At 39.2% G+C, this 25,808-nt stretch overlaps 1 protein-coding gene across 7 annotated transcripts; it reads left to right on the top strand.

Annotated features, from left to right (window-relative positions):
- Positions 1-25,623, top strand: dazap1 (DAZ associated protein 1). Of its 7 annotated transcripts, none has more exons than XM_042515415.1 (13): positions 1-122; positions 1,796-1,836; positions 3,971-4,137; positions 4,702-4,767; positions 7,163-7,267; positions 7,500-7,548; positions 11,995-12,077; positions 15,533-15,680; positions 15,851-15,883; positions 16,474-16,644; positions 18,356-18,520; positions 22,644-22,736; positions 23,191-23,805. In XM_042515415.1, the coding sequence occupies exons 1-13, from the start codon at positions 91-93 to the stop codon at positions 23,415-23,417; spliced, it is 1,380 nt and encodes a 459-aa protein (XP_042371349.1). In that variant the 5' UTR covers positions 1-90; the 3' UTR covers positions 23,418-23,805. The 7 variants fall into 7 exon arrangements, with proteins under 7 accessions (XP_042371349.1, XP_042371341.1, XP_042371363.1 ...); XM_042515407.1 differs by having other exon boundaries at positions 2-122; positions 7,160-7,267; XM_042515429.1 differs by lacking the exon at positions 23,191-23,805 and adding an exon at positions 24,938-25,623 and having other exon boundaries at positions 4-122; positions 7,160-7,267.
- The last annotated feature ends 185 nt before the right edge of the window (positions 25,624-25,808 follow it).

Genomic DNA, 25,808 nt, shown 5'->3' with positions numbered 1-25,808 from the left:
GTGACCTTCCTCCGCTCTCAGTCTGAGAGGGGCAGCACTGAAGCAATAAGCCGGTCACAGCTCCTACAGCCCCCCGCTCTAGCCTCAGAAATGAACAACAACTTAGTCGGAGATGAAGTCGGGTAAGATCCATTTAACAACGCTTTCCACTGCGGCCGGGTGAAACTGTAAACTGCATCGTAACTTATAATTAGCGTGCTCTCGTCTCAAGCTGTCATCTGACAGCTAACGTTAGCTAGCAGGCTAAGCTAGCCGTAGTAACTTAGCGAGAACGCTAGCCCGAGAAAAGACGGCCAAAAAGTGAAAGTAGTCACCAAAGTAGCTCAGTTATCAGTGGTATTGCTTACGGTAGACTGCACCATGTTTGTCTGGCGTGCTGCCAGTTAGCTTGTCACGGGAATGTGTGAAAGTGTAGTTACTTATTTCAGTGTTGTTTTCAGTTAGCACCCGAGCTAGCATAGCTAACGCTTGCCAGCGAAGCGAAAGTCTCCTCTTCTTGACTTCGTCAATGCGAGGACATTTAGCGGACACTGCTGGAGGATGGAGCATCCTCGTCCGCAGTAACCCTCCACTTTTACCACAGCCGCTATATTCAGCACCGATATGTTTCAGCGGGGATCTTAATCATTAATAAACTCGCTAACTTGGCTAGTTTGATATTAGTGCCGCTTTAACTGCCGTTAAACTTCCAGTTTGGCAGCCGGCATCAGCAGCTCACCGCTCCGCATGCAGGGAGCCGAGCAGCCGCTCTCCGGTTCTTCGCTTCGCTCTGACTGGAGCATGATCGGGGTCTCAGTGTAGGAGGCTGGAGCCGGGGGTAGACAGTAGCTGCTCCTGGACTCAGTTTGTCAGCTGAATGCTGTGTTAGCTTGCTAAACGCTATGGCTCTGTCCCGGGGTAACTTACGTGGCAGGAGGTTCATAAAAGGACCGTTATTGTCGAGGCCACTGCAGTCAGTGTTAAAAAACCAAAGTGACACCTACGACCAAGACTGGACCATGAAATGAGTCACATCAGATACCCGCATTTTAACTGAGGCTGTGTGTATATTTCCCTGCGCTGCACCAGCTTTGGTGGCAGCGTTGCCTCCTGTTGTATAATATCTGTGTACTTAGCTGTTCAGTCAGCTGTAGCGTTGTTATGGCTCTGAAACTGTGCTGTCAATCTACACTGTCTGTGTTTTCAGTATTTTAAGGCCTCTGAACAACCAAAAATGTCTCCATGCTTGTTGTCATTCATTTTGCTTGTGACTTGTGTAATAGTTTATAAGGAACCAGCATTGGTTTTCATTAATATAAAGAGCTTTTAAAACAGATGCTTCCACCTGATTTTTCATCACTTTTAAGTCACATAATAACCTGTTAATCAGAACTGAACGAGGGACATATTATTCACACAGTGCACCTAATACATGGAATAATCTGCAAAGACACTGTACTAAACGTGGACACTCTTCCACCGTTACCGCTGTTTAAATGCCTATTTTAGATTTAGAGTGTAAATGTTTAGAAGTAATTCTACTCCATAACGTTTATTATCCTGTATTTTTATTTTTAGCTGTTATACATTGCTATTATTGCTTGTTGTATTGTATGATTTTTATTTATATTTTAATTGTTAATTGTTTTCTTATTGATTGTTTTTAATGTCTTTGTTTATGCTCAGCATGATTGAAAATTAGGGTCTCCCTCAATTGATTTCCCGAGTCTTAAATAAAGGTTTAAATGAATAATTTACTCTTACTCAAAGTGATGATCAATGACTGACTTAATGGCCATTCATCTACTCCTTTCAGGAAACTTTTTGTGGGTGGATTGGACTGGAGTACCACACAAGGTAAGTCACACTGTTTAACCTGTAAAGGATCATTCACTTCAGACACACCGTGTTGTTAATTAATGGGTATTTGTCAAGGTGACACTGATGTAGCTGCATAGATTTGTTGTCAGGCTGGAGGATCTGGTTGATAGCTTGTTGAGACTTTGAATCAAATATTAATAAACTCTTTTAAAACTATCAGATCATATTTAGCTATGAAATGCAGTGTAGAGCTTGGCAATACTGCCAAAATACAAAACTTAAGTACTGTTACCCCTGACTTGATGCCAGTAGTGGTATCAGTATATGATCATTTTTCATATGACAGTTGGTGCTTTTAAACAGTAATTAAAGTAAAGGAGCATGGTATTCTCTCTGAGAGAATCATTATTAACATGGCTGTTATGGTCTAGCAGATAGAGATAGTCTTCCTTATTTATTATTTGATCAGATATTGCTTAATTATATTACTGTTTTGTTCATATTAAATTTATAATAATTTGACATTGTTACACTAACCATAATTTCAGATGCAATCAAGTGTTGCATGATGATGTTGATGTGCTGGTATGATGCGAATCGGACAGTATAACATCACTGACTGATGCATATTAATATTTATAAAATATCAAGTCATGGTATTGATATCCTTTTTCACTGCCCCGCTATTTTTGTTGTCTTTAGGGGGGGTCGGGGGGCAGGGGGTCTTTAGGGAGAGATAGTGGGTCAACAGCATATTCCAGATAGAAGTGGCATACATCATCTGAAAGCAGGGAACCCTAAAATTAATTTGAGATGCAGCTAAGTGTTGTGTTTCAACTTTTTCTAGTCATAAGTGTGTAATACACATGTTGATTTGGTTAGGCGCTGATTCAAATTTTGAAAGTTTAGAGGGTGTAGGTTGGACTTATATTATTGCTGTTCCCTTGCTCATTATGTCTCATAAGTTGCAAAAATTTCCAGGTTGATAACATGTATTACATAGTTACTGCTTTAGAAGTCAGTCTGCTACAGCCTGTGAAAGACAGATGTTGGCCGAGGATGCCAGCCTCCTTTAGGAGTGGACGAGGTTAATATCACGGTATGATGTTAAGTAGAAACGTATTAATACAGTGAAACAGCCCTGAAGAAAACTGCATTGGTGCAGCTTTACAGTTTATTTTTTGAGTGTCTGTTTTTGCAGTGTATTCATGCAAATATTCCAAGAAGTGTCCTCCAGACAGTGTTAGTTGATTCTACTTGTGGCCACTGATGCTCTTTATTAATGCAGTTTTTCTGTGTTTGGATGTCGTTGGGATTTTTTAAAATATTTCCTCCCTTTTTATATTGCATAATTACTGATGTTGAGTTGCAAACACAGGAAGTGGAGTCTACATTATGCAGTCTACATTGGCTGTGCATACATATCCCCCTCCCCAGATTTATCCAGAGATGGTCTAGATTGTCTCAAGCCCTTTACTGGCTCATGCTCGGTTAGCCATTGTGTAACTTTGAACAAGGGATGGTCTGTGTTAACAGCACTGTTAACATTAAGATCTGAACTACAGCACTGTGAGCTGGTTTCCCTAGCCAATGCCCCAGGGCTTCCCTGCAATGAGAAAAGCAATTACGATAACCTCCAATGTGGCTCCTCATTTGTTCAAACTTGCATGCTTTGCTTCTGTGGGCGTGTGCAGACGTTATGGTAGTTGGGTGTATATTTGGTGCTCTTTAACATGGCAATAGGTCAGTGCTTTGTCTGCTCTTTAGGAGTGCCAACATGTGAATCTCGAATGAATGTTGTGTTTTTACGTTAAAACAAAGTTAGAATTCGCTATATTCTGCCATGAAAAACAATCAAGGTCACTGAATGACGTGTAGTGTTCCCTGTGTAATATCATGGAGTGGTGCTCATGTTTTTTTTCCCCCTACACCTGTTTGGTCCTAGTTACAGTTTTAGTACAGGTTGAAGTGCTGAAGATATTTTCTTAGCATCATTTATCATAATGAAAGCATGAGCTCTAGAAATCATGACTAAACGTCTTTGTATTCACAAGGCAAACGGTGCTGAGTTATATCTTTCATTATAATTCCACATTCGCAGCATTGTATGTTTCTGTGCTTGTTTTTATGAAGCACCACTGTTATGTAATTACTTTCTTTCTTTTCTCAGAGACACTTAGGAACTACTTCTCACAGTATGGGGAAGTAGTAGATTGTGTCATCATGAAGGACAAAACTACAAATCAGTCGCGAGGCTTCGGCTTTGTCAAATTCAAAGACCCCAATTGTGTACGGACAGTGCTGGAGACAAAGCCGCATAATCTTGATGGGAGAAATGTGAGTATCTTAAATCAAAGGCGCAGATAGACAAATCAACCCCAGTAATCTGCCTGCGCTTTGTGTGAGCAGTGTGGGAAAAAACGCATACTGTGTTTCGCCACTCTTGGTAGTTAGAAGTTATTCAAGGAGAAGCACAGTTCTGCTTTAGGTTGTACTTGCCTGCAGACATTAGTACAAGCGATGCACTTTGCAAAATGTTGACATTCGTTTGCCCAACTAGGATTACCTGTTTAAAGTCAATTTAGCAAAAGTGGCAGCTAAACCTGGATTTATCTGAGATGGGTGAAAAGAAATGAGCGGTTTTTAATCTTCCTTGCTGCATTAATGCTTCCGTAAAGTCAGCTCATTATGGATTATATTTTGCCACTTTTGTTCTGTTAAAGGAGGTGGAGAAAGGCATAAAATTTTTTTGGCTGCATAGTCAAATTAATGTCAGTACATTTATTTCATTGTGATGTCAGGCAAGTAAATATACTGTAATGGTGTCAGTGAAGAAGAGCATTTGAAGGTGCCTTTTTATTTGAGGCTAATGTCAAGCATTTTCTCTCTCTCTACTGTCAGATTGACCCGAAGCCTTGCACTCCCAGAGGAATGCAGCCTGAAAAGTCTCGAACCAAGGAGGGCTGGGTAAGAGGAATCTGATTTCTACTGGGAAGGCTATGCTAGGTGTTTCTGCTGGAATAAGACTCAGGCCGTCAGTCTCTGCATCCCCTCCTCCTGAGGCTGGACTCTTTTTTTGTGGGCCACAAGGAGACCTTGAGCTTCATTTATAAAAGCTGTTTGACTTTGACCTACATTTTTTTTCTTCAGAGAGTGCAATTTAAAAAAATGATCCCAGTGTGAAGCCATAATAATTTTTTTTAAAGATTATTCTTTGGGCTTTTAAATGCCTTTATTTTACAGGACACTGTAGCGTGAAGAGGGGAGAGAGGGGGGGTGACATGCATCATAGGGCCAAGGCTGGAATCGAACCTGCAGTCGCTGCAGCGAGGACACAGCCTCTATACATGGGGTGTCCGCTCTATCCACTGAGCCGCCAGGCGCACCCTTCATAACTTTGATAATGCTAGAAATTACTTTGGTTTGGTAAATCAAAGAAGCATTAAACAATTAATGACTTGTAATGACCTCTATTTGTAATTCAGGGACTGCAACAATAACAGCAGATATTTGGTACTGCTTATACTGGCCGAGGATTAACGCATGATGAGGTCACATTTTCCCAGATCAAGTGTGACTCATGAAGAGGTCATAGGCCTATATCACCATGCTAAACACTTATGCATTACTTTTTTATGTAGAACATCATTTTGAAAATTCGTTCAAAATATTCTTGCTGTCTTAGCGGAAACGTTTTTATCGTAAAACACAAGTAGAACTAGACTAGTGTAGTATACAAAATAAAGTGCTGGCCGGCTGCTTTTTATTTATTTTTTGTACACCAGCATGGAAGTTGGCATCGCTCTGGTTCCATTAAACTGACAAACGTTTATAATAATTACATGTTCTGTCCAGCAAGATAATCTTCACAAATGAACACTTAAAGCATAAATGCAATCACATTAACAAAAAAGCTAATGTTTAGCTATAAATGAACTACACCATGATGGCATGACTTAAACATCGCCAACTAAGCTTCAAACGTGTAATATGATTTTGTGCGCTTAGCTCTTCTACAGAAGCCTTTCCCTCAGCATGACCTGATCTAGCTAGTGGTCAAAAGTGCGAATGTGAACACAACTAGGCTGTAGGGCAGACTAGTAAGCAGGGTTTATAGTAGATGTTTTTACATTTTTAAAATGACAAGGATGTGCATATGCTTTAAAGAAGCAGGGATGCACTCTGTATGTCTTCGGTGGATAAATGGATCCATCCATAATTAAAATCCTAAATCTGTTCTGTATAACAGACATTTGTAATTAAGCTGTTTTGCGGCATATCATATAGGTCACACAATATCAGGCTACTTAATATGCTATAATGAATTTATTTTTTATTTGTCATATTGTCCATTGGACATTTTGTCTGTTGGTATTTTCATCTGCTGGACTACTCCACATCAAACCAGCACATGCTGGCTAACATAAACCCAAAAATGAGCAGAGTTAGGGTTAGAGTATCCGTGTTGGGTTTGATGACATTTACAATCCCCGACAACCTCAGTAGTCTCATCTAGCTACTTGTTAGCATCCATTTTTTAAACATATGTGAAAGGCTTTAAAATTTAAGGAAAAAAAGTTTATTTACTGACTTATTTTATATCGTAGAGCACAACATGAGAATTTCTGAAACTTGTGTTAACCACAGATCTTATTTCAGGCATCTAACAAAAATGGCATTAAAAAAAACCCCAAAAACATTGACTTTGTGAAGAGGGAACCTGAAGTGCAAAAATGCTAACTTAACTCTTGGTTTTAGGAGTCATTCCTGCAGCACCTCATTGCTTTCAGCAGTGAATTTTTAAAGGCACAAATCTCTGCAGCAACTTGGGTAATTTGTGGTTTGATCAACAAGCCACTGCAGATCTATTATGGTCATTTTGTCCCTTTGGGCAGCCAAGGTTTTAGTTATTGCACCTTTGCAGTCCATAAAACATTTTTATATGTCATATATTTGGCTTTAGGCATAAATTTTAAGTCAGAAGCTTTTATAAATGAGGCTCGTAGCCTGAATGGTTTTTACTGACTTTAAGTAGCTGCTGCTGAATGTTTTCCTAACAAAGCAGAAGATTTAATTGTTAAAAATCATTGTTGTAGGCAGCCTTTAGCCTTTGCAGCATGAGTGCAGTGCACAGCAATGGTGAAATGCTTAGTGGTTGAGAGTAAGTGGAGGAAGCCGTGCTCTCTGATCTGTGGAGACTAGTGTTTGCATTGACATGACATGTTAAGAATTATACCCCAGGGCAAGAGGAGAACCTAATTTCTTCTGCACTGTCTGAATAGATGATGGCTAACTGGCCCCTTCCCAGAGTGATCCTTTAACAGATATTGAAATCCATACACTCCCTGTTTTCTTTCAGAAGGGCAGCAAAGCTGATAGCAATAAATCAAAGAAGATATTTGTAGGTGGAATCCCCCATAACTGCGGCGAGCCTGAACTCAGGGACTATTTCAATAGATTCGGAGTGGTGAGTATTGCCAAGTGCATAATGCTGTTCATACCGTCATTAATACTGCTTGAATGGATGTGACATTGAACAGGGTCCATAATAGAGTATTTAAAAAAAATTAAAAAATTAGTGGGACGGGACTGGATAATTAATTATTCGTTAAAACTGTGGCAGAATATTTAATTTGTTTAAGGACAGACCCTGTCTAGTTTTCTAAATGGAGCCACTGTTTCCTTTTGTCCCATTCAAGGTCACAGAGGTGGTAATGATCTATGATGCGGAGAAGCAGAGGCCCCGAGGTAAAAGCTGATCCTGTTTTTTCTCTCCCCTCTCCATACCTTACCATCTTAAATCTCATGACAAACTATTCTGGCCCAAAGAGAAACAGTCCATTCAGCCACAGATATTCAATTCAATTTAAACACTGTAACCCGTAACAGGAATTTTATGTGTGGTGAAGACACACAATAAATTACAAAAGGCATGCTGGATAAAACCTCGAACAAAGGCATCACACTGTACAATCAAATGGAAAATCTGACTTGACATTTCTAGAGGTGGAATGAAAAGCTCAGTGAAATACAAAATATACCTCTCTCCTGTGAAATACATGAAATTATTAAGCAGGCATTATATGTAATGGTTACACATTTAGCCATGCTGCATGTATGTAGCATGCCCACGTAGCATAATGGGTTCAACCTTTGTCACATGCTCAAATGAGAGTGTTTTCACAAATTGCAGGCTGTATGATTTGGACTGATGCATTGTCCTTTATGACCTTGTGTGACAACATGAGTCTGCTCCATGGACACATTTCTACTCAGTTAAATAGACAGCGCAAGAAGAAAATTTAGCGTTAGTCAAGAATAATGGTTAACAACAGACTGGTTTTAGCCTCGCAGGGTTTTCACTTGGGCAGAAATACTAAGAATGGTCAGCTTTAAGAGCACCTTAAGGACTTACTACATGAGAAGTATTCCTGATGGGGTGATTACGATTACTACATCAAAACTCGTAACCAGTATGGCACAGAGGCACAGAGGTCCCTCATACATGTGATGAAACCTCTGAGGAAGATTAGTCTCATTTAAACAGATTTGTTTAAGGATGCATGAAGAATTTCTAACTTCTTATCTAGTAGCATCTCCTGTGTCAAACGTCTTAAAACAGTATGGCCATATGAATATTTTGTGTATTTGCTTTATTGTAATTGTAATTATTTCCTCCTGTTCATATTGGCTGTTAAAAGATAACCTTTCTAACATGTTTTGAGCCTAAGCGATGCACCAATGAAATCTAGTGTCCTCACTCTTTGTAAAAATTATTTAAGTGTTTATTTTAAGTTTTCTAAGACTCTTAACTAACTCATCTCTTACACTGGATCCCCATTAGGAATGGATCCTGTAAAGGCCAGTATGAACAGGTGGAATAATTACAACAAGCATAACCTGTTTTAATGTTCAAGTGGGCACCTGACTATTGTTTAAAGACAGACTTGAAAAATTATTAACCTTACCTTGAGAGGACAAATACTAGTGTTGGCAAATTACAGAAAAATGTGTGTCACAATTTTGCTTGTATTGTTAAAGTAAAAGTCCATCTTCAGTGAATTTTTGGCATATTGCTCTAATAAATAACTTCAAAAATGAATTAAAAAGCAAGATCTGATCAATCTATTTAAGTTTGGCAAAATGCAAATTTTAAGCTATTTTAACCATCAAAGATTAAAATAAAAAAAAGGAAAACTACATTTCAGAAGTGCCAGTTTGTCCTCACAGTTGCCTCAATAGCCAATTGCAATACAGCTTCAAGATGTGTCATTATTTAGGGAGTGCAAGCCCTGAAGTACTAGTGAATTTCTTCACTAAAAGGTTGTTAAAAGGCGTGGAAAGGGAATGACTAACCAAAGGGGAGGAGGCAAGTTGCAGAAAAGTAGGTGCTCCAAAAAATACAGTACTTCATCATAACATGCAACTGGCATGTTGAGAACAGTTTGAGTATCTAAAGGGGGGATTTGTCCTTCAAAGAGGCTGGTTTCAGCCCAAGCGCTGAAGGTGAATATTACATTGTTATCACCAGAACAATGGAACCATTTTAAAAGGTTTCACTTTGCTGCTCCAAAAGTCTCTTTAACCTATTTCCTGACAGTAGAGCTAACAGACCTTTAAAGTCTCAGAAGAATTTGTCCATTTAATCATAAATGTATCATGAGTTTACGACATGTGTCGACACTTTTAGCATGGATGGCCTCACTGGGAATCAGACCCTGTGCCACTGGCAGTGTTGGTGTCAGACTCTGCCCGCTGAGTTACAATCACAGCTGTTTCATCTGTGTTTGTCCTACATAGCAATGATGCAGCGGCCACCGACCCACAACATGTATTACTGCTCTCCCCCCAAAACCCCCATACATTCTCTATTGGGAGAAACCCAGAATAGTTTGTCATTGGAATTTAACATGATGTATTGCACCAGTAGTAACCATTACATAATCTGTAATAGTATAAACAGTTTCTTTTACTAAAACCATTAGACTTTCAACATTGGAATAAGTTTTCTTTGCCTTGATTTAGCTGTAACTGATACATGTATCTTAAATGGCATAGTATGTGTTTTCCCATATGTAGAAAGTTAAGTATTTTTGTAAGTAAGCCCTTTCTATTTTTCTTTCTTCTGTCCCCCTTCTCCTTGTGAATGGTTTGAATGTGATTAACAGTGTCTCTTAAGATTTGTCTTTTCTCCTTTAGGTTACTGTGCATTGACTGGTAGCACAGAGGTACAGGCCAAATGTAAAAGTACCTAAATTTATTAGTTGGTCAAAATGGGGTGTGTACAAAGTTGCATCAAATTGTGATACTGGCTGAAGGCTTACCTAGTTTCTGTGATTAGAGGGAAGTCATTTGTTGAGGAGTTGCCCTCATAGTTTAGCAGCAAGTGAAGTTGTAATTGTTAAATCGGTTTGATTGATGACTAATAGGCATCGGATTTGTCTTAAGAGTTTAACATACTGTAATCAGACAATTATTTCTATGATTAATAGATTCATTGAAGAAAAAATAGGAAGTGTTGCACTGTGTCAAGAAATGAGGTGATTGTACAAAATCCCATGCTCTTCAAAGACAGCAAAAGTATTTGAATAAAAAACAGTAACTGTGTGGCTTACTTAATGTAGAAGTTGATGGTTCTGTACAGTGTGGCAGACTGAAAAGCGTCCGAGGCACTCGGATTGTTATTAGAAAAACATTATTAATACAGAGATGACAATGCGTGTCAACTTTAACAGTCTATATCAGTTTAATAGATTGATTTTTTGGTGCATAAATTGTATTTGTAAATTGTATGTATATTCAGTTTATAATCATAAAAAAGTGAAATAGAAAGAAATAGAAAAAAATGTATTTAAGAAGCCAAAAGTAGTGATTTTTGGTTGTGTAATTTCTGTGTAAAAAAAAAAAAAAACAACCCAAAACACATGAATAAATATTTGATTATCAAAATTGTTTTGGTTCTACTAATGACAATATCAAATTATTTCCCAGTTCTTCGTCTAGTAGTCTGAGCAATAGTCAGTCCACAGTAAGTTTTATTTTCCTGTCATCAAACATTTTTAAAAACCAGTTTAATCAGAAGTTGAAATCTGATTTGAGTAACAAGTCTTTAAATTTTCAATTTGAGTGTGACCAAGACATGTTGCTGTAACCGAGACATGTCAGACTCTTTGATGTGTCAACTTGGTATAAATTTAGATGAAGGACGGGCCATTGACAGATGTTATTAATAGCAATAGATCACGAGGTTTGGGGATGCTTGGCATGATACTAGAGGTCTCCTAAATCTCAGTTGTCTCGTAGGGCATTTAATTGGATTCAGGTTAGGTCCCCAAGTAGAGATGTGCACACAACCCAATTCTGCCATCGTGGAAAGTTAATCAAGTTGAAAGTAGATCACTGCAGCATGCCGCGGCCTGCTAACGCTCTGAAAAGTTCTGCTAGAAATAGTTGGATGAGCTAACTGAGCCGAAATGTGCCAGAAATGTCTCACTCTTGTTGAAGAACTTTGTATATCCTCCATGAAAACTCTTGATCAAAATCAGCAGCTCGTCACCTTGGAAAACTAGTTGTGGCCTATATCTTTGTGTTACCATTGTGAGCCAGTATTTTAATTGTCCATTGTAGGCTTATCCTTGCTGACTCAAAAGTAAATTACAGAATTTGGGAAAGCTTGGAGAAAGCTTTAGGCATTTTACAGTTTGTGTTTCTCCATGTTTTTGTGATGCATTAACAATGGCTGCTGCGAGTGTGTGCTCCACAGCAATATACCAAGGGACAGATCAAGGTGGGGTTTGGATGAAACGGCATGAAGTAACAAAACGTAGTATTGGTTCAATTGGCATTTATTAGTGTTAAAGGGTGGAAGATAGACATCATTGACCTGTTTTATGTGACATTTCACATCAAAGCGATTGCTGCTCTCATCATTCATCACGTTTAGCAGTTAAGCAGTCCTGTTTTGTCATCTTCACAAAACATTTCCCTGCACAGTAAAGAGAAAAGTTTCCTTCAATCCCCCAGGCTTTAGTCTTGGATTTGTGTTGTTCTGCAAGTCTGCGACATCATCCGAACCCCAGGAGCCTCTTGCTCAGTCTTGACGGATCCTCACTCTGCTGAAGCCCAATACTGTTCTTCATCTTGTGTTGTCACAACCCCCCCTGCTACCTTGATTCACTCTTGGTCGTTGGCTAGGTTTTGGATTTATTACTTTCGAGGCCGAACAATCAGTGGACCAGGCTGTCAACATGCATTTTCACGACATCATGGGCAAAAAAGTGTGTAGTTGTAGTTTTATTTTACCCTTAAGATCAAACAGAGGCTTGGGCGACGGAGTGAGAATTATACTATGATGTTGCTTTATTGGTTCATTTTCCAGTGGCTTCCTCATTAGTGACTGCAGCATCATATAACGCAAAATTATCTTTTAACATCTTAAATTTATCAGGCCACTAATTCATTTGCTCATTTTATTATTATTATATTTTGCTCTCAACATGTATTACCCTCACACTTGTTGCTATGACTTAAAGTTTCCAGAAGTACAATGATCCTTCATTAACGCTGCTATCTTACAATTTCTATAGTCGCCTAAGGCTTTGTTTAAATTGACCACTCCTTTAGGATGTCTAAAGTGCATTAGATTGTACTTAAAAAATTAAAGGGACATAATATTTGTTGATATTCAAGATAAAACAAAGCACAACAAAAGAAAAGATAAAAAGCTTCAAAGCTCAAAGAATTTCTCTGAATAGAAAACACCTAAAGGATTGGTCCAATCAGTTCTGTTTCTTTTTGTTTTCTGATATTTTGTTGGCAGGTCACTTACACGTCAACATGTTTTGTTTTTTTTTGTTTCTTTCTTTTTGGGGTTTTTTTCTTTTGAAAAGTTAAAGAAAAAGCTCAACTCAGTGACCTCAGTTGAAGAATCTCCACACTGTGTCGTTCAGCTCTCTAGATAAAAAAATTACAGTTCTCTGTGAAATGCTGCTCAGGATGAGACATGAGTCGCACAATAATATTTGCACGTCACTTCTTAGTGTTTGTTTTAACTCAGTGGGTGTACCAGATGGATGGGGTTTACTGCACAAAGGCAATTCAGATAGTGTCAGGTAAGCTGTCCATCCGGGAGGAAACTATAAAAGCATTATGATGTTGCGTTTAAGATACACCTCCTAACCCTCTGGCATTTCTGTTATTGTTCTTTTGCATGTGGCAAACACCACCCACCTGGCACATCATCGAGTTAAACAAACAATTAAAAAAATAGAATACGACATGGCACATATCTGTCTACAATTGGTCTTGACACTAGGGTTTTAAAAGCACTTTCATAGCTCTTATTCATTAACAACCCTTTCCCCAATAGAGACACTTTGTAATTAGCAGCTTTTAAACCTCTCTATAGAGATACCAGAGGAGAGACACAGTCTTCTCTCTGCCCTCAGTAATTATTTGTGGGCATAAGAAAATGATCAAAGTCAAACAGCGCAGTCAGTCATATCATATCATCGCATGTATCGTGTTTCTGTACTTGATCTTTACATGGCTGCATGAGTGTTTAAAATATTTGAAGGTCAGTATGCGATACTTGACACTCAGAAGTCCTCTGTGCATATTTGTGGTTTTTAACTCTCTTTTACAATATTGAAGCAGAGTCAGTGTTTTGCTGAGAAGTGCTAATTTTTGTGGTGTTTCTGCACTGAATAGAGGAGCTGTCTTGGGCTTTTATTTTAGAGTGGACAGTAGATGGATGACAGGATATAAGGAGAGCGAGAGATGGTGAAGGATATACAAACAAGCTCCCTGGCTGGGAGATGATGTGGTTTGTTGTCAGTACCTTAAACCACCTGACCCCCCAGGGTCTAAACAAATGACAAAATCAGATTGTTTTGGTGTCTTAAGGGCCAAGTCATTTTTCCCCTGAAGAGAGCAGCAGACAGGTTGTTTTGTTTAGACGAGTACATGTAATAGTATATTGTTGATATTGAGTAGAATAACTAGACATTTTTTGAAATTTCACTGATTATTACATTATATAGATTAATTGAATTCCATTTCTTCAGTAAATGATTTGGCCCAACCTGTATACTCTCCAGTGGTACCCGCCCCCCTCGACTTTGCCCTGGTTTCCAGCAGGAATCAAGGCTTGACTTAATCCATTGTTCTTGACTTGACATTACCTTACGCGGGGACTTGAGGGAGGTGGGGAGATATGAGTTACAAAATTAGAAATTGGAGCACATCAAACTGTGGAACAAATCCCAGTTCTGCTGTTGGGGACTGTACAGAAGTCATGGTATCCATCACTCCTAGCTGTGATGCCCACGGGAGAAAAGTGCTCAGGTAGCTGCCGGCGGCGGCGAGGCCACTGCCGGAAACATGTGCATGTAATTAGGTCGACAGAGAAGGAAGAGGGGAGGCTGGGGAAGGTGGCAACACCTTAAAGCGGGGAGGAATTTGTGATTCGTTTTCCTCCTGCAAGGTGACCCCAATAACTCAACCCCTCAGTCTATTTCTGGTCGGCCCCCCTTAATCTCAGCCTGTTTCTTTGCTCTGGTTAAGTGTTGGTTGCTTTGCCTAGTTACAGGAAGGACTTTTTTGTTTTTGGGGCAATGGAATGAAAATTGACCCAAGGCGTTTGACTATAATGGCGATGGATGTTACTTAATTACCATGTTTAAGTAATGTAATGGATCGAGAAAGTCAATTTGCAAAATGTTAAGGCAGTTACGGTGTAAAGATAGTGGTTACCAAAGTAATAGGGCTTCTTTATTATGCTAACTGAATTATCTTAAACATAGCTTAAACCCTTTGGAACTTGCAAATTGGCTTGATTTTTGTTAGAAACATGGAACGAAGGCAGTGAGCAATAAAAGAGGAATTGAGCCCAAAGTGTAGCAAGAGATTCTTAAAAAGTACAAGAACATTTCCTGAAAATCAATTAAAATAAATAAATAAACAAAATTTTTTTAAAAAAGGAAAAGACAAAAGCTACAAAAGTAACTTTAAAAAAAATGGAAATGCTTCAAAGGTTAAAATCTCCATTCTTGCATTTGAGGGTTTTGGCTCTGTTAAGAAAGTGTCCTCCGGCAGCAATTTGACATAATATTGAGGTCAAAGTGTATCATTCACTTGTACTCAATTGAAAAAAAATTTGACACAGTATGAAGATTCAATTTTAGATTGACTGAAAAGAATGTTTATTTTTACTATCTGCATGTTTACCTTATATATCCTGTTAGATCTGAGATACAAATTTCTCTCTACACCCTCCCCCCCTCTAAATATTATTCCAAATAAAATAAAAATGAGATTCTTTATAAGCGTTAGCCGGAGAAAGGTAAGTCACGACCTTCCATTAGATGTCTTTATCATTATTTAGGACAATTCATTCAAAGAAAAGAATAGGTCTATGTTTCTCAGGTGCAGTTTAAGATTATGTAATCTGGAGAAAATGTGTATCATATTCTCTCTTTGCATTATAATTTTGGCCACTATGAAATTCCCATTTGATAACTAGTACCTGAGACACATAGCTGCACATGGCTACACAGTAATATTAACTAACATAATTGCCCCCCATTATCCAATTTACATAAAGTGAAATAATTCAAACTGGCCCAAAATGTAGACATAAAATAATCAGTGGTAGGACAGGTCTGTTTAGGTTAGGGACTTGATGGACCTTATACTGGTGTTGCCAAATGTGCCCTACTTGTCCTTTGTCCAGGTGGAAGTGAAAAAGGCTGAACCTCGTGACAGCAAAGCTCCTGGCCAGCTTGGCCCGGGCCAGTGGGCACCCAGGGGTATCTTGAGCGCAGCTAATGGTTGGACGGCACAGCCTGCCCAGGGCTGGCAACAGCCTTATGGGGCACAGGGTGAGTGGGAGCAGAACGAGAGAGGAAAACATTATAGTAACCGATTAAATGTGTTTAACCTGCTGCTTTAACATTAACGTTGTTACACTGTCTGGTTGAATGTGAAACTGGATTCTGTGAACATTTCAGTTACTGTCCCCAGTCTAAAGTTATTTTTTCTCTTCCTAAAGGAGTGTGGGTGTCGACTACCGGCCAACCCATAGGTAGGTGTTTGATCTCCACTTGACATCACACAGAAAATATCTTTTCTTACCATTTTAGAGAATTAGTTGTTTCTCTGTATGTTGCATAACTGTGAATTGATCTGCAGATAGATTTTTGTGACTTTGCCATGCGATCACATGCTTATCTTGAAACACTTGTGTCACAGAACTGGGCTTACGCTCTGTTGGGCCAATAGCTGATGACAGTTAACAGCACGTGTTATCACTGATTCATAATGGCTGAGGCTGCTGATAATTTGCTGCTTGAGACAGATGGCAGCCTTGAATAGATTCCAGCCTCCCTCTGCTATTGGTCAGGCTCGGTTTCATATCACCACCTCCGGGTCAACCTGCAACGCTCACTGCAGCATCGGTCCTGCGCTCTCTCAGAATATATTTCAGTTTTTTATTATTATAGTGATTATTTATCAGTTTCATGTCTGTTTTTCAGTTCTTTAATAAGAGAGATTCAAACTGATCTGCGCTGACACTAATTTTTTTATAATAACTGTTAATGTCTGTGTACTTAATGCAAGACATATTAATTTATATAAAACATATATTTATGCAAAAACATTTCTATAAAATAGATCTCTTCTGTGTTGGAGCAGGCGGGTATGGACCCCCGTTGACAGCAAGCCGTGGAACACCCACACAACCTCCGTCACCTTTCAACGCATTCCTGGTCACGACCCCGGCGGGCAGCTTTGCTGCACCTCAGGGCTACCCTCAGCAGGGCTACAGCACAGCACCTCAGTTTGGTCAGTAATACTAACACACCTACTTGTTACACTTTACCTCATGTGCTAAGTACCTACAGGTAATATAGCATATGTCAAGTAACACTGTGAACTAGAGAATGACATAATGAGTTTCTTAAAACAGTTATTGATTTTTCACTAAGATTACAAAGAGTCCGCCGTGTTGAAACTATTTACTGCTAAAATATGTTCTCATTTTTAATCTCCATGAGTTTTCTTCTTCAGAGTGTAAAAACCTCACAAACTACATTTAGATCATTAACATTGAATTGGGTGTGTAAAATGTGTTAATTGAATGTATGTGAGGTTTTTCAGGCAGCTTTGCTGTTGCTGTGGTCAGGGAGGAACCTCCACCTTATCAGAGATGGACAGCAGGGCTTCAGCTATATATACTACATGTCATGCTAACAGCTTGCATGCTTTAACTCTGGTCAATCAGACGGAGCCCTCGTCATTAAGCAGGGTCCAACAATAATGATTGCCCAATTGCCTGGGGCCAGGAAAGAGTTAGGGTCCGGCCAGTTCTCTAAAAAGTGAGCGAGTGAACGAGCAACATTACAATATCTGTTTCATGTTGCAATAAACAGTTAGGCAAAGTTGTCCTCGATCCTGATGTCGGTTCATGGTTTGTTTTTGTTTGTTTTTCTTAAATGCCTCCACGCTGCTGATAGCTGTGGTCAGAGGGATTATGTTTTCGGGTTTTCCATCCGTCTGTCCATTCATATGTCTGTCTCATTCTTGTGAACGTGATATCTCAAAAACACCTGGAGGATTTTTTTTTCAAATTTGACCTTGCGTCCGTTTCATTCTCGTGAACGCAATATCTAAAGACTTCCTGTTTCTTTACATTTGGCACCAGAGTCCACTTGGGTTCAATAATAAACTGATCAGAATTTGGTGGTCGAAGGTCACTGTGACATCATAAAACATGTTTTTGACCATAACTCAAGAATTTGTTTGTTAATATTTCACACAAATGTCTCATAGCATATAATGATAAAATGCTGACATTTTATATCTAATGGGTAAAAGGTCAGATGTGACATCATAATGTTCTGCAAAAGCACTTTTCTCGCCATTACTCAACGTCATATCTCAGGAACAGAAGGGGAGACATTTGGTCGGATACTGACTTGGTGACACCAATCTTGGGTGCCCACCTTGAAACTGTGCTAATGGTATAGATCTTCTGTGCTGCGAGGGGAAGATGTGTGTGAAGCATCCATGTTTTCACAGACAAGGATTCAAAACTACGACTTGATTGGTGCATGGATGCTTACAAACACGTGGTGGTAATTCTAGTTTTTTTGAGTTTCAGTCATTGTAAAATTTGTCTTAAATATCATTCTGAGTGGCATGAAAATGTCTGATTCTTGCCTTGAGCTGTTTCCCTGTTGGAGCATTGTAGTCACAGTTTTATCCAGCAGCTAATATTTGTGAAAGACATGTGGATGTAAAACATGTATTCTTGAGGAGAGATTTGGTAGATTGACTTATACACTGAGTAGTGGTGGTTTTTGCAAGAAGATGTGTTGTGATCAAGTGAGCTGACTTGACTAGGTTACTTGTGGAGGGGATTTTACATTTTACTCAGGGACAGCAACACTGGGGTGACCAGGGTCAACTGGTCTAAGGCTTTTTGTTCTCATACATACTAAACCATCTTTCATAAAGCAACGGTCACAGTAATGATCTTATCACTCTCCAACAGGTTACAGTTTTGGCACACCCCAAGCAGACCAGTATGCTCCACAGGTCCCCCCTCCGCCCACAACTCCAGGAACTGCACCTCTGGGCTTTGCCCCCGCCACCACACCAACTCAGGACTTGAGCAAAGCTCCAACTGGGCAGCCTGACTTCCCTTATAGCCAGTATGGTAAGAAAAGCATTGTGCATTAAGCAGTTTGCTGCCCCTGTTCTCTCCCATTTGGTTTTTATTTACCCCTCAGCCCTGCCCATCTCCCTGGATATTTTATTGGGTGCAACTATAGCTCATTTAAGTGCATATCTACAACCCTTAGACAAGCAGGAGCTTGCTCTTGGTACCATTTAGCTTGAACTGCTCCACATGCATACATGCTTCTTGCATACATGAACCCTCTGGCTCTGCCGTGAAGATACTGCTGAAGTTTCACCATATCCAGGAGTCTTCAGCAGTCATTTCTGTCGGGTTTTTCCAGCTGGGCTGTGGATTGGTAAAAAGATTGGTAGGTCTTGGTAGGTTTGAATTAGATCATCCTGCCTTGCAATGTTTTTTTTTTGTTTTACATTTTTATTTTATTTTGATTTTTCAACGGAGTGCAATCTTCTCCTGACTGACTGTATTAAACATTTGACTTGGTTCAAATATTCCTACCTTTTAAATTACTCCCTCCTACATCTCCTCCTCCCTGTTGATGACTTTGCTGGCTTCTTTTCCTGGTCTTGACACGATAGCCATAGAAGAGCAACAGCATGAAAATATAATACCCCTCTAACCTTATTTCTGGAATTAGGCATGTCCAACCTGCCAAGCTACCTATCAGAAATGTTCATCAATTGATCACACCGGAGCTTTGCATGCTTCTCTGCAAAATGTAAACTTTGACCCTCTGCCGTGTGGATAATTGCAGATATTAGTTAGATTCTTGGGCAGATCGGTGTTTGACTAATGTATCTGTAGGTTTTGCTTTCTGGTGGGTGTCTTTGTGGTCTTTGAGCTGGACTGTGTTCAGCCAGGATAATTATTCCTCCTGGATTGCGACTGAGCTGGTAAATTCTTGGCCAAATTTCAGTCAGAGTGTAGAAAATAAGACATTTCATAAAGCCTCTTACAAAAAAAATGATATGCCTTTTTAATTTCTTTGTGGAGGTAGCTTCTCCAGTGACACTGTCTACACTCATGAAGACAGAGATACTGTGAAAACTAACCAGCATCCATGGAAAAGGAATAAGCTTCATTCAACATCCACCCATTCAGTCACATAAGCACACAGATAAGAGTCAGATGTTCATTCAGAAGCTACATTCAGTTTTTTGGCTGGCTGGTATTTATCTTCTGACTTGGCTTACAGCTGCTTCACACTGCTGGATCTACATTTAAAGCAGCCATGTGATCGCTGTCAGTCAGAACAGGCGCCCATCTTGTTCAGTGTTTCCTGCTTGTGCTTATCTTCCATCCAGCTTTTTGCATTTAGTGTGCGCTGCCTGTTCAGGCACTTAGTCCTGTAGACAAAGTCAGCAGGAGCAGCACAGTCTCACAAAGTTTTTGTGAAATGAGCAGAAAATCAGAAACGCTGATTATGTTGTGGACACAAGTCACACAACTCTACCATGAAAGTTTATGTGACAACAGCAGGAACTGGATATATTTTTTCCTTTGTTCGATTTGTAAATGGTTGAGGTTAGCCAAATCAAGTTTGTTTCGCTCAAGTTTATGCGGGGCTTATGTGGAGTCAGGGTGTTAAAATAATTTGGTTCAAGTAAATGTCAAACCAGTGGTTTTGCATGTAATTATTCATGGATTTTTTTCTAATGCATACCATATATTTTGACGGATTGCTACCTTCCAGGCAGGCACTGGCCCTACATTTGTTATAGCACCAAGTGGCAACCTCCAAGGCTGAGAAATGAAGCCAATACACAGAGTTTAAATGCCAAAAATGGCAAACTTTATTAAGGCCCAAAGTTGCGCATATTTGAGGGTGGGCCGCTTGAGTAACAGGCTGTCTGAGAGGTGTCGCAACAGTTTATATGTCAGATCCAACTCTCGCTCCTCCACAGCTTCAACCTCTTGTCCAAGTATGGTCACTTCTGGCTCCCCAAAAAACAAAATGTTGACAGCCAAAATGCTAAACTTTATACAGTGTATGTATAGTACACAATGTTCAATAAAAACTTTGACTTTTTTGTCAAAACCCTTGAATATAAGAACTCTGTTACATCTGATATTTAAGAATTTACTGAAGAGCAACAAATATTAATTCATATCTCAAAACTCTTTGGCTACGGGTCTGATGACAAGCCTCTGGGGGCAATGGCCATATTTCCATGGATCCAGTGTAGCCAGCAGGTATCCAGTCCAAACTTCCTCTTTCGTGTGCAGGTCATTGCAGTAGGGATGCACAATTTGGGATTTTGTGCTGATATTTAACATACAGATACACAACAACTCATTTGGCCGATAATGGATATCGATATATCTCCATTTTCCCCTACCTAATTTTAGTGATCATCAAGTCTATTCTGTTGTGTAATATACATCATATTATGCACACTCTTATCATGATAGCCCACTAACAGATGGAGACATAAAATACAGTGTTCTTCAGTGTATGTAATATTCATTCACTGTGCAAAATAAGAAAAATACTGTAGCTTGGGGTTGGTGTTTTGTACATGTTATCTTTGTCAGTTAGAAAAAAATAGTGGTTTGTGATATCGGCAGAAATCAGCATATTGGCTGATTCCGATATTTCCGATATGTACAGATAGTATTGTACATTCTTAGAATTTGGCTCATCTCTAAACAGATGTCTGCATATGAAAGCAAGGCAATTAAAAAAAGTCAAATCATTCTGAAAAGATTGCATTTGGGTTTATTATTGGCCAGTGCATTCCTCTTCTTCATACGGACTGTTTAGATGCTACTCAGACATGAATGGTCAATACTACTTAGACTGCAAACAGCAACCAGAACACTTCAGATACCAAAATCTTGTATGGTTGCCTACAGATTCTGCATACATATGCAGATATCTGTCTATAGAGATTAACTTAACATTGTCGCTTCAGTTATGCCCATGTTGGTTTTACTAGATCTTTTTAAACAGCAGACTATAGCTTAACTTTTAGACGTTTAAATTACTTTGAATGTTCCACAAAATCCTTTGATGTCACACTACTCAAAATTGGGGTTTCACAAGTAACCTAAAGTTTTGAAAATGATCAATGCTTGCAGTTTGAGCACACAGAACAATTCCGCAATGTGTCACAAAGATAAATCAAGTCAAAGTGCCAGCCTCGTGAAAGTAAGGAAGATAGGAAATCAATCTAGAAAATAGGGCTGTCAGCGTTGGCATGTTAATTGCAATTAAAGTCCATTCATAACGAGTTATTTCTTTTTAATTGTGTTAATTGCTAGACAATGTTCCTGTCTTTAAGAGGCTGTCTTGGGCTGAGTTTTAAAGCTAGAATGATGATACTGGTATCACATGAAACCAGAAGACTTAAAGGAATCCAGTGGTACTATGTCATGCTAGCTTCTCAGGAAAGAGGTTATATAATACTCCAAATTTAAGATCATATTCAGCAATGTAAAAACAGCATAGTCATTTCACAGGGGTCCCTTGACCTCAAGATATCTGAATGAAAATGGGCTTTATGGGTACCCATGAGCCGTCCCTTTACAGACATGCCCAATTAATGCCTGTCCCATGCTGTTTTTGCTGTCATTTGATTCTTAATCGAGACAATCTGGGAAAAATTGCTTTACCTTGTCAATATGGACTTCATAACTGTTTTGTAATGCAAAATAATGTAATTAATCCTGATTTAAAAAAATTAATCGTTTGACAGCCCTGCTAAAAAAGTATGGCTTTCTTTGGAAAAATGCTTGTGGTGTATACAAGTCATGTCTTATGGACTACAACATGCAAAACCACTGGTATGGCTCTTCTAGATCTGGTTGCTTTCCTCTGGCAATATTTTTGTGGTAGGATAACATATTGGTGACATTACTTACATCTTAGCATATCATGCACATTTCACAAAATTTCATGAGACCAGGCTGGCATGATTTAAGAAGTCAGGCGTGCTGGCAGATAGCTCACACACTCACACTCCATTCTGTTTTGACTTCCAGATGAAGCTGAGCAGTGATGCCTCTCCAAGCATAGTGCAGACGCAGTAACTGAGTATAAATGTGCAGCTCTGTTAGCTCAGCAAGGGGGGAACTATGTTAAGTAGTTGGCCAGCAGTATCTGGGTTCAGTCAACCTGGTCTCCTCATCTCCCTGATAGGCTTGGGTAACTACCCTCAGGACCCCTCTGCCTACGGACCAACGCGTCCTTCTCACAGTTATGGTCAGGATGAGCAGGGAGGATATAGTGCAGGTAGGTGCCAGCATCGTCTTCTCCAACCACAAAGGTAGCATTTGTTCAGTACTGTAGTGTTTATAGAGCTGCAACCTGGTTCTTTTCTTTTTTCTTTTGCTCTGTTTCGTATTTTGCATGTACATTTTGCATGTACATACAAATTACTGTGTATACTCTTGTATAGTAAGACACAGCCATCGACTGCCAGCTGAGTGGATTTGAAAGACATTTACATTGAAATTTGGCTTTCCTAGCTCTAAGCAGTCATCCCCCTCAGCGGCTGTGTCTTCACTATACCAAGACTCACCATGTCCTCCTTTTTTTGTCCACTCTCTCTGTCCGCATTGCTTTGCAAATTAATAGAAGGATGATCTAATTGTCAGAAAATTTGTTCATGGTTCAGTTGTCTCTATGCATCAGCAGTCCATTCACCCGTTGTTTTTTCCCCCCATGTACTGTCTCCACATTATAGCTAAAGGGATGAGAGAGGAAAGAAGATTTAAAGGACGACACAATGGCAGTAAATTTCCAATTCCTCTCAGATTCTTCTGTCAGGTGGTCCTGTTGGGACCCTATTCTTCAGATATCTCATTTTCGTTCCGTTCATGGAGCACCCCAAAAGAAATGTTTCATTTTCTAACTTTTCCTGCCTCTTTCTCTTTCTCTGTCTTTCTATCTCTTGTCCTTTTATTCCAGTAATTTATAACGTCCCCCTACTCCAGTATTTTTTTAGGGATATTTCAGAATCAGTGCTAACTAGATGTCATCACGGTACGAAAATAACCGGTATGTCACTAGAAAAGATTTAGCTTCAACTGGTTTTCATATTTCAGCAGCCATTTGGTATAAACCACTGAACGTAAAGTCCCCTCGGCTCGGACTGTGGCTGGTTCCTTTAGGATTTCACCAGCCATTTTTCTAGGCAGTTTTATTTCCCTCCCTGGGTGTCACTTTGGTTCCCTGTCTGTTTGCAGGGACGTGGTGCCATCCAGTGTCTGAGCAGAAGAACATTGTGCGTGTTGCACTGATCATCAAAATAATCTAGAGAGTGTTTTACCCAATGAAGCCCGCTTTAAGTGAAAATCAAACTGATGTTTGTCTCTATACATTATAACACAGTTACACGATAACTTTCAACGCTAAATGGCTCATTGAAGAAATAAAGTGTTTGAATCTAGAGCAAAAATCCAACATGAAACCTTTAAAGTCTTGCTATAAAAAATATAGTAGCAGCAATGAATATTCCATCCTCGGTCCTTTCAGTTGTTTGGTGTGTCACATTTTATCAAAGACACACCTGAGAATTCTTATATAGATCTAGTCATGATTTCATTACTGCGCAAAATAGGAAAAAAAAACAGCCGATGAGAAAATGCAGCCTGTTAAACTATCCTAAACTACCAGTTATCAGAAAAAAATTGAGGGTATTAAAGACTGGTTATGAAAAAAACGTGGTAAAATAGGAACAGCAATGATAATAAAACAATTTTATTTATATAGCACCCTTTAAAAAAAGAGTTGACACAGTGTTTTGACAGACAAAGAAAAAGCACAGTACTCAGAAGAAAATATAATGACAGAAAGCCAAACAAAAGCAAGACAAAATTAATTATAAATAAATTTAAGTAAAAAGGAAAAAAAATCAATAAAAGCAATCAAAAGACACCATTGCACAAAAGCGTGTCTATAAAAATTGGGTGTAAGAAACGATTTAAACAAAGTCACGGATTCTGCGAGCCTTATCTCCTCAGGCAGGACGTTCCAAAGCCGAGAAGCTAAAGCACGGTCAACTTTGGATTTAAGCCTCGACTGTGGAACAGCCAGAATGTTCTCACCTGAGGAACTAAAGCTGTGAACTGGCTCGTATTGGATCAATACTTCTGCTGAGGGTCAGACCCAGATGTGCTTTAAAAGTGATCAGTAAAATTTTAAAATAAATTCTAAATCGAACACTGAGCCAATGAAGAGAAAAAGGAGTCAGCTGTGATAATAGTAACTGTTTTGATGTGACTTACTAATAGTTCCAATGGTTGATAGCACAATTGTTGTTTACCAAAAATGAAACTGGATAACGGTGCATTTTTCCTTAACATAAAACAGTTTTTTACTTAGTGATACTTTAAATGGAGTAAGACTTCTTCCTAAACGCCGTGTGGTGACCCTGACATTAAAATCCTCTCTTCTCCCTCCTGCTCTCTCTTCTCTGTCGTCCTCCTCAGGGTACGGGCAGGACCTGACAGCCTTCAGCCACAGCTTCGCAGACCCCAGCCAGCCGACAGCTTCGTACGGGGCCCCGACAGCACAGCCCGCTGCTGCCCCCCAGCCTGCCGCCACTGCTTTCGGCAGAGGGCAGAACCACAACGTACAGGGCTTCCACCCGTATCGACGCTGACGGCCACCTCTGGGCAGGGCGGATGTGGAAAAGTTTAAAAAAAAAAAAAAAAAAAAAAAAAAAAAGAAGTCAGGGAAATGTGTGTTCTTGCTTAAAAGCAAAACTGGAGTTCTGGATAGTTCTATGGGAATGTTGAATGCACACAATTTGTGAAACAGAAACCTTTGTGAAAGCAGGGATTCCAGTTAATTCAAAACGGGGTCTAAAGAAACCCAGGTTGTTTTTTTTTTTGCATAACTTAAAGAACGTTCAGCAGAAAGAAGCTTTTATTCCCCACCCCCAACCCCATGTTTTATAGTAGAACTAAACTACTTTGCAATAATTTTGATTGTCTGGTCAAACACTAGCACAGAGACTTTATGTAAAGAGACTTGCATATAAATATGTATATTTATGGTGGACACAAATGAAAACAGGGTCTCAAGTTTCCTCAGCTTTAAATTCTAGGGAAAAATGTTTTTATTTTTCATTTGGTGTATTTTGTTTACTTTCTGAGCCTTTAAAGTTTGTTTAAAATTGAGATTATGAATATATATATTATACACAAACTGTGCAATTTTTTAAAAAGAGAATTTTGTACTATAAATGTACACTTTGCTTGTTTTTTTATTTAAAGATGTAGACTTCCCTCAGGTGGCTCTTTTGGGTGCATTTTTTGCACTTACGCAAAAAGAAAAAAAAGGACAAATTATTACAAA

This window comes from Plectropomus leopardus, chromosome 3 (assembly GCF_008729295.1).
Source record: "Plectropomus leopardus isolate mb chromosome 3, YSFRI_Pleo_2.0, whole genome shotgun sequence".
In the NCBI taxonomy this organism is placed as follows: Eukaryota; Metazoa; Chordata; class Actinopteri; order Perciformes; family Serranidae; genus Plectropomus; species Plectropomus leopardus.
Note: the sequence above shows the minus strand (reverse complement) of the source record. Positions and strands in the feature narration are given on the sequence as shown.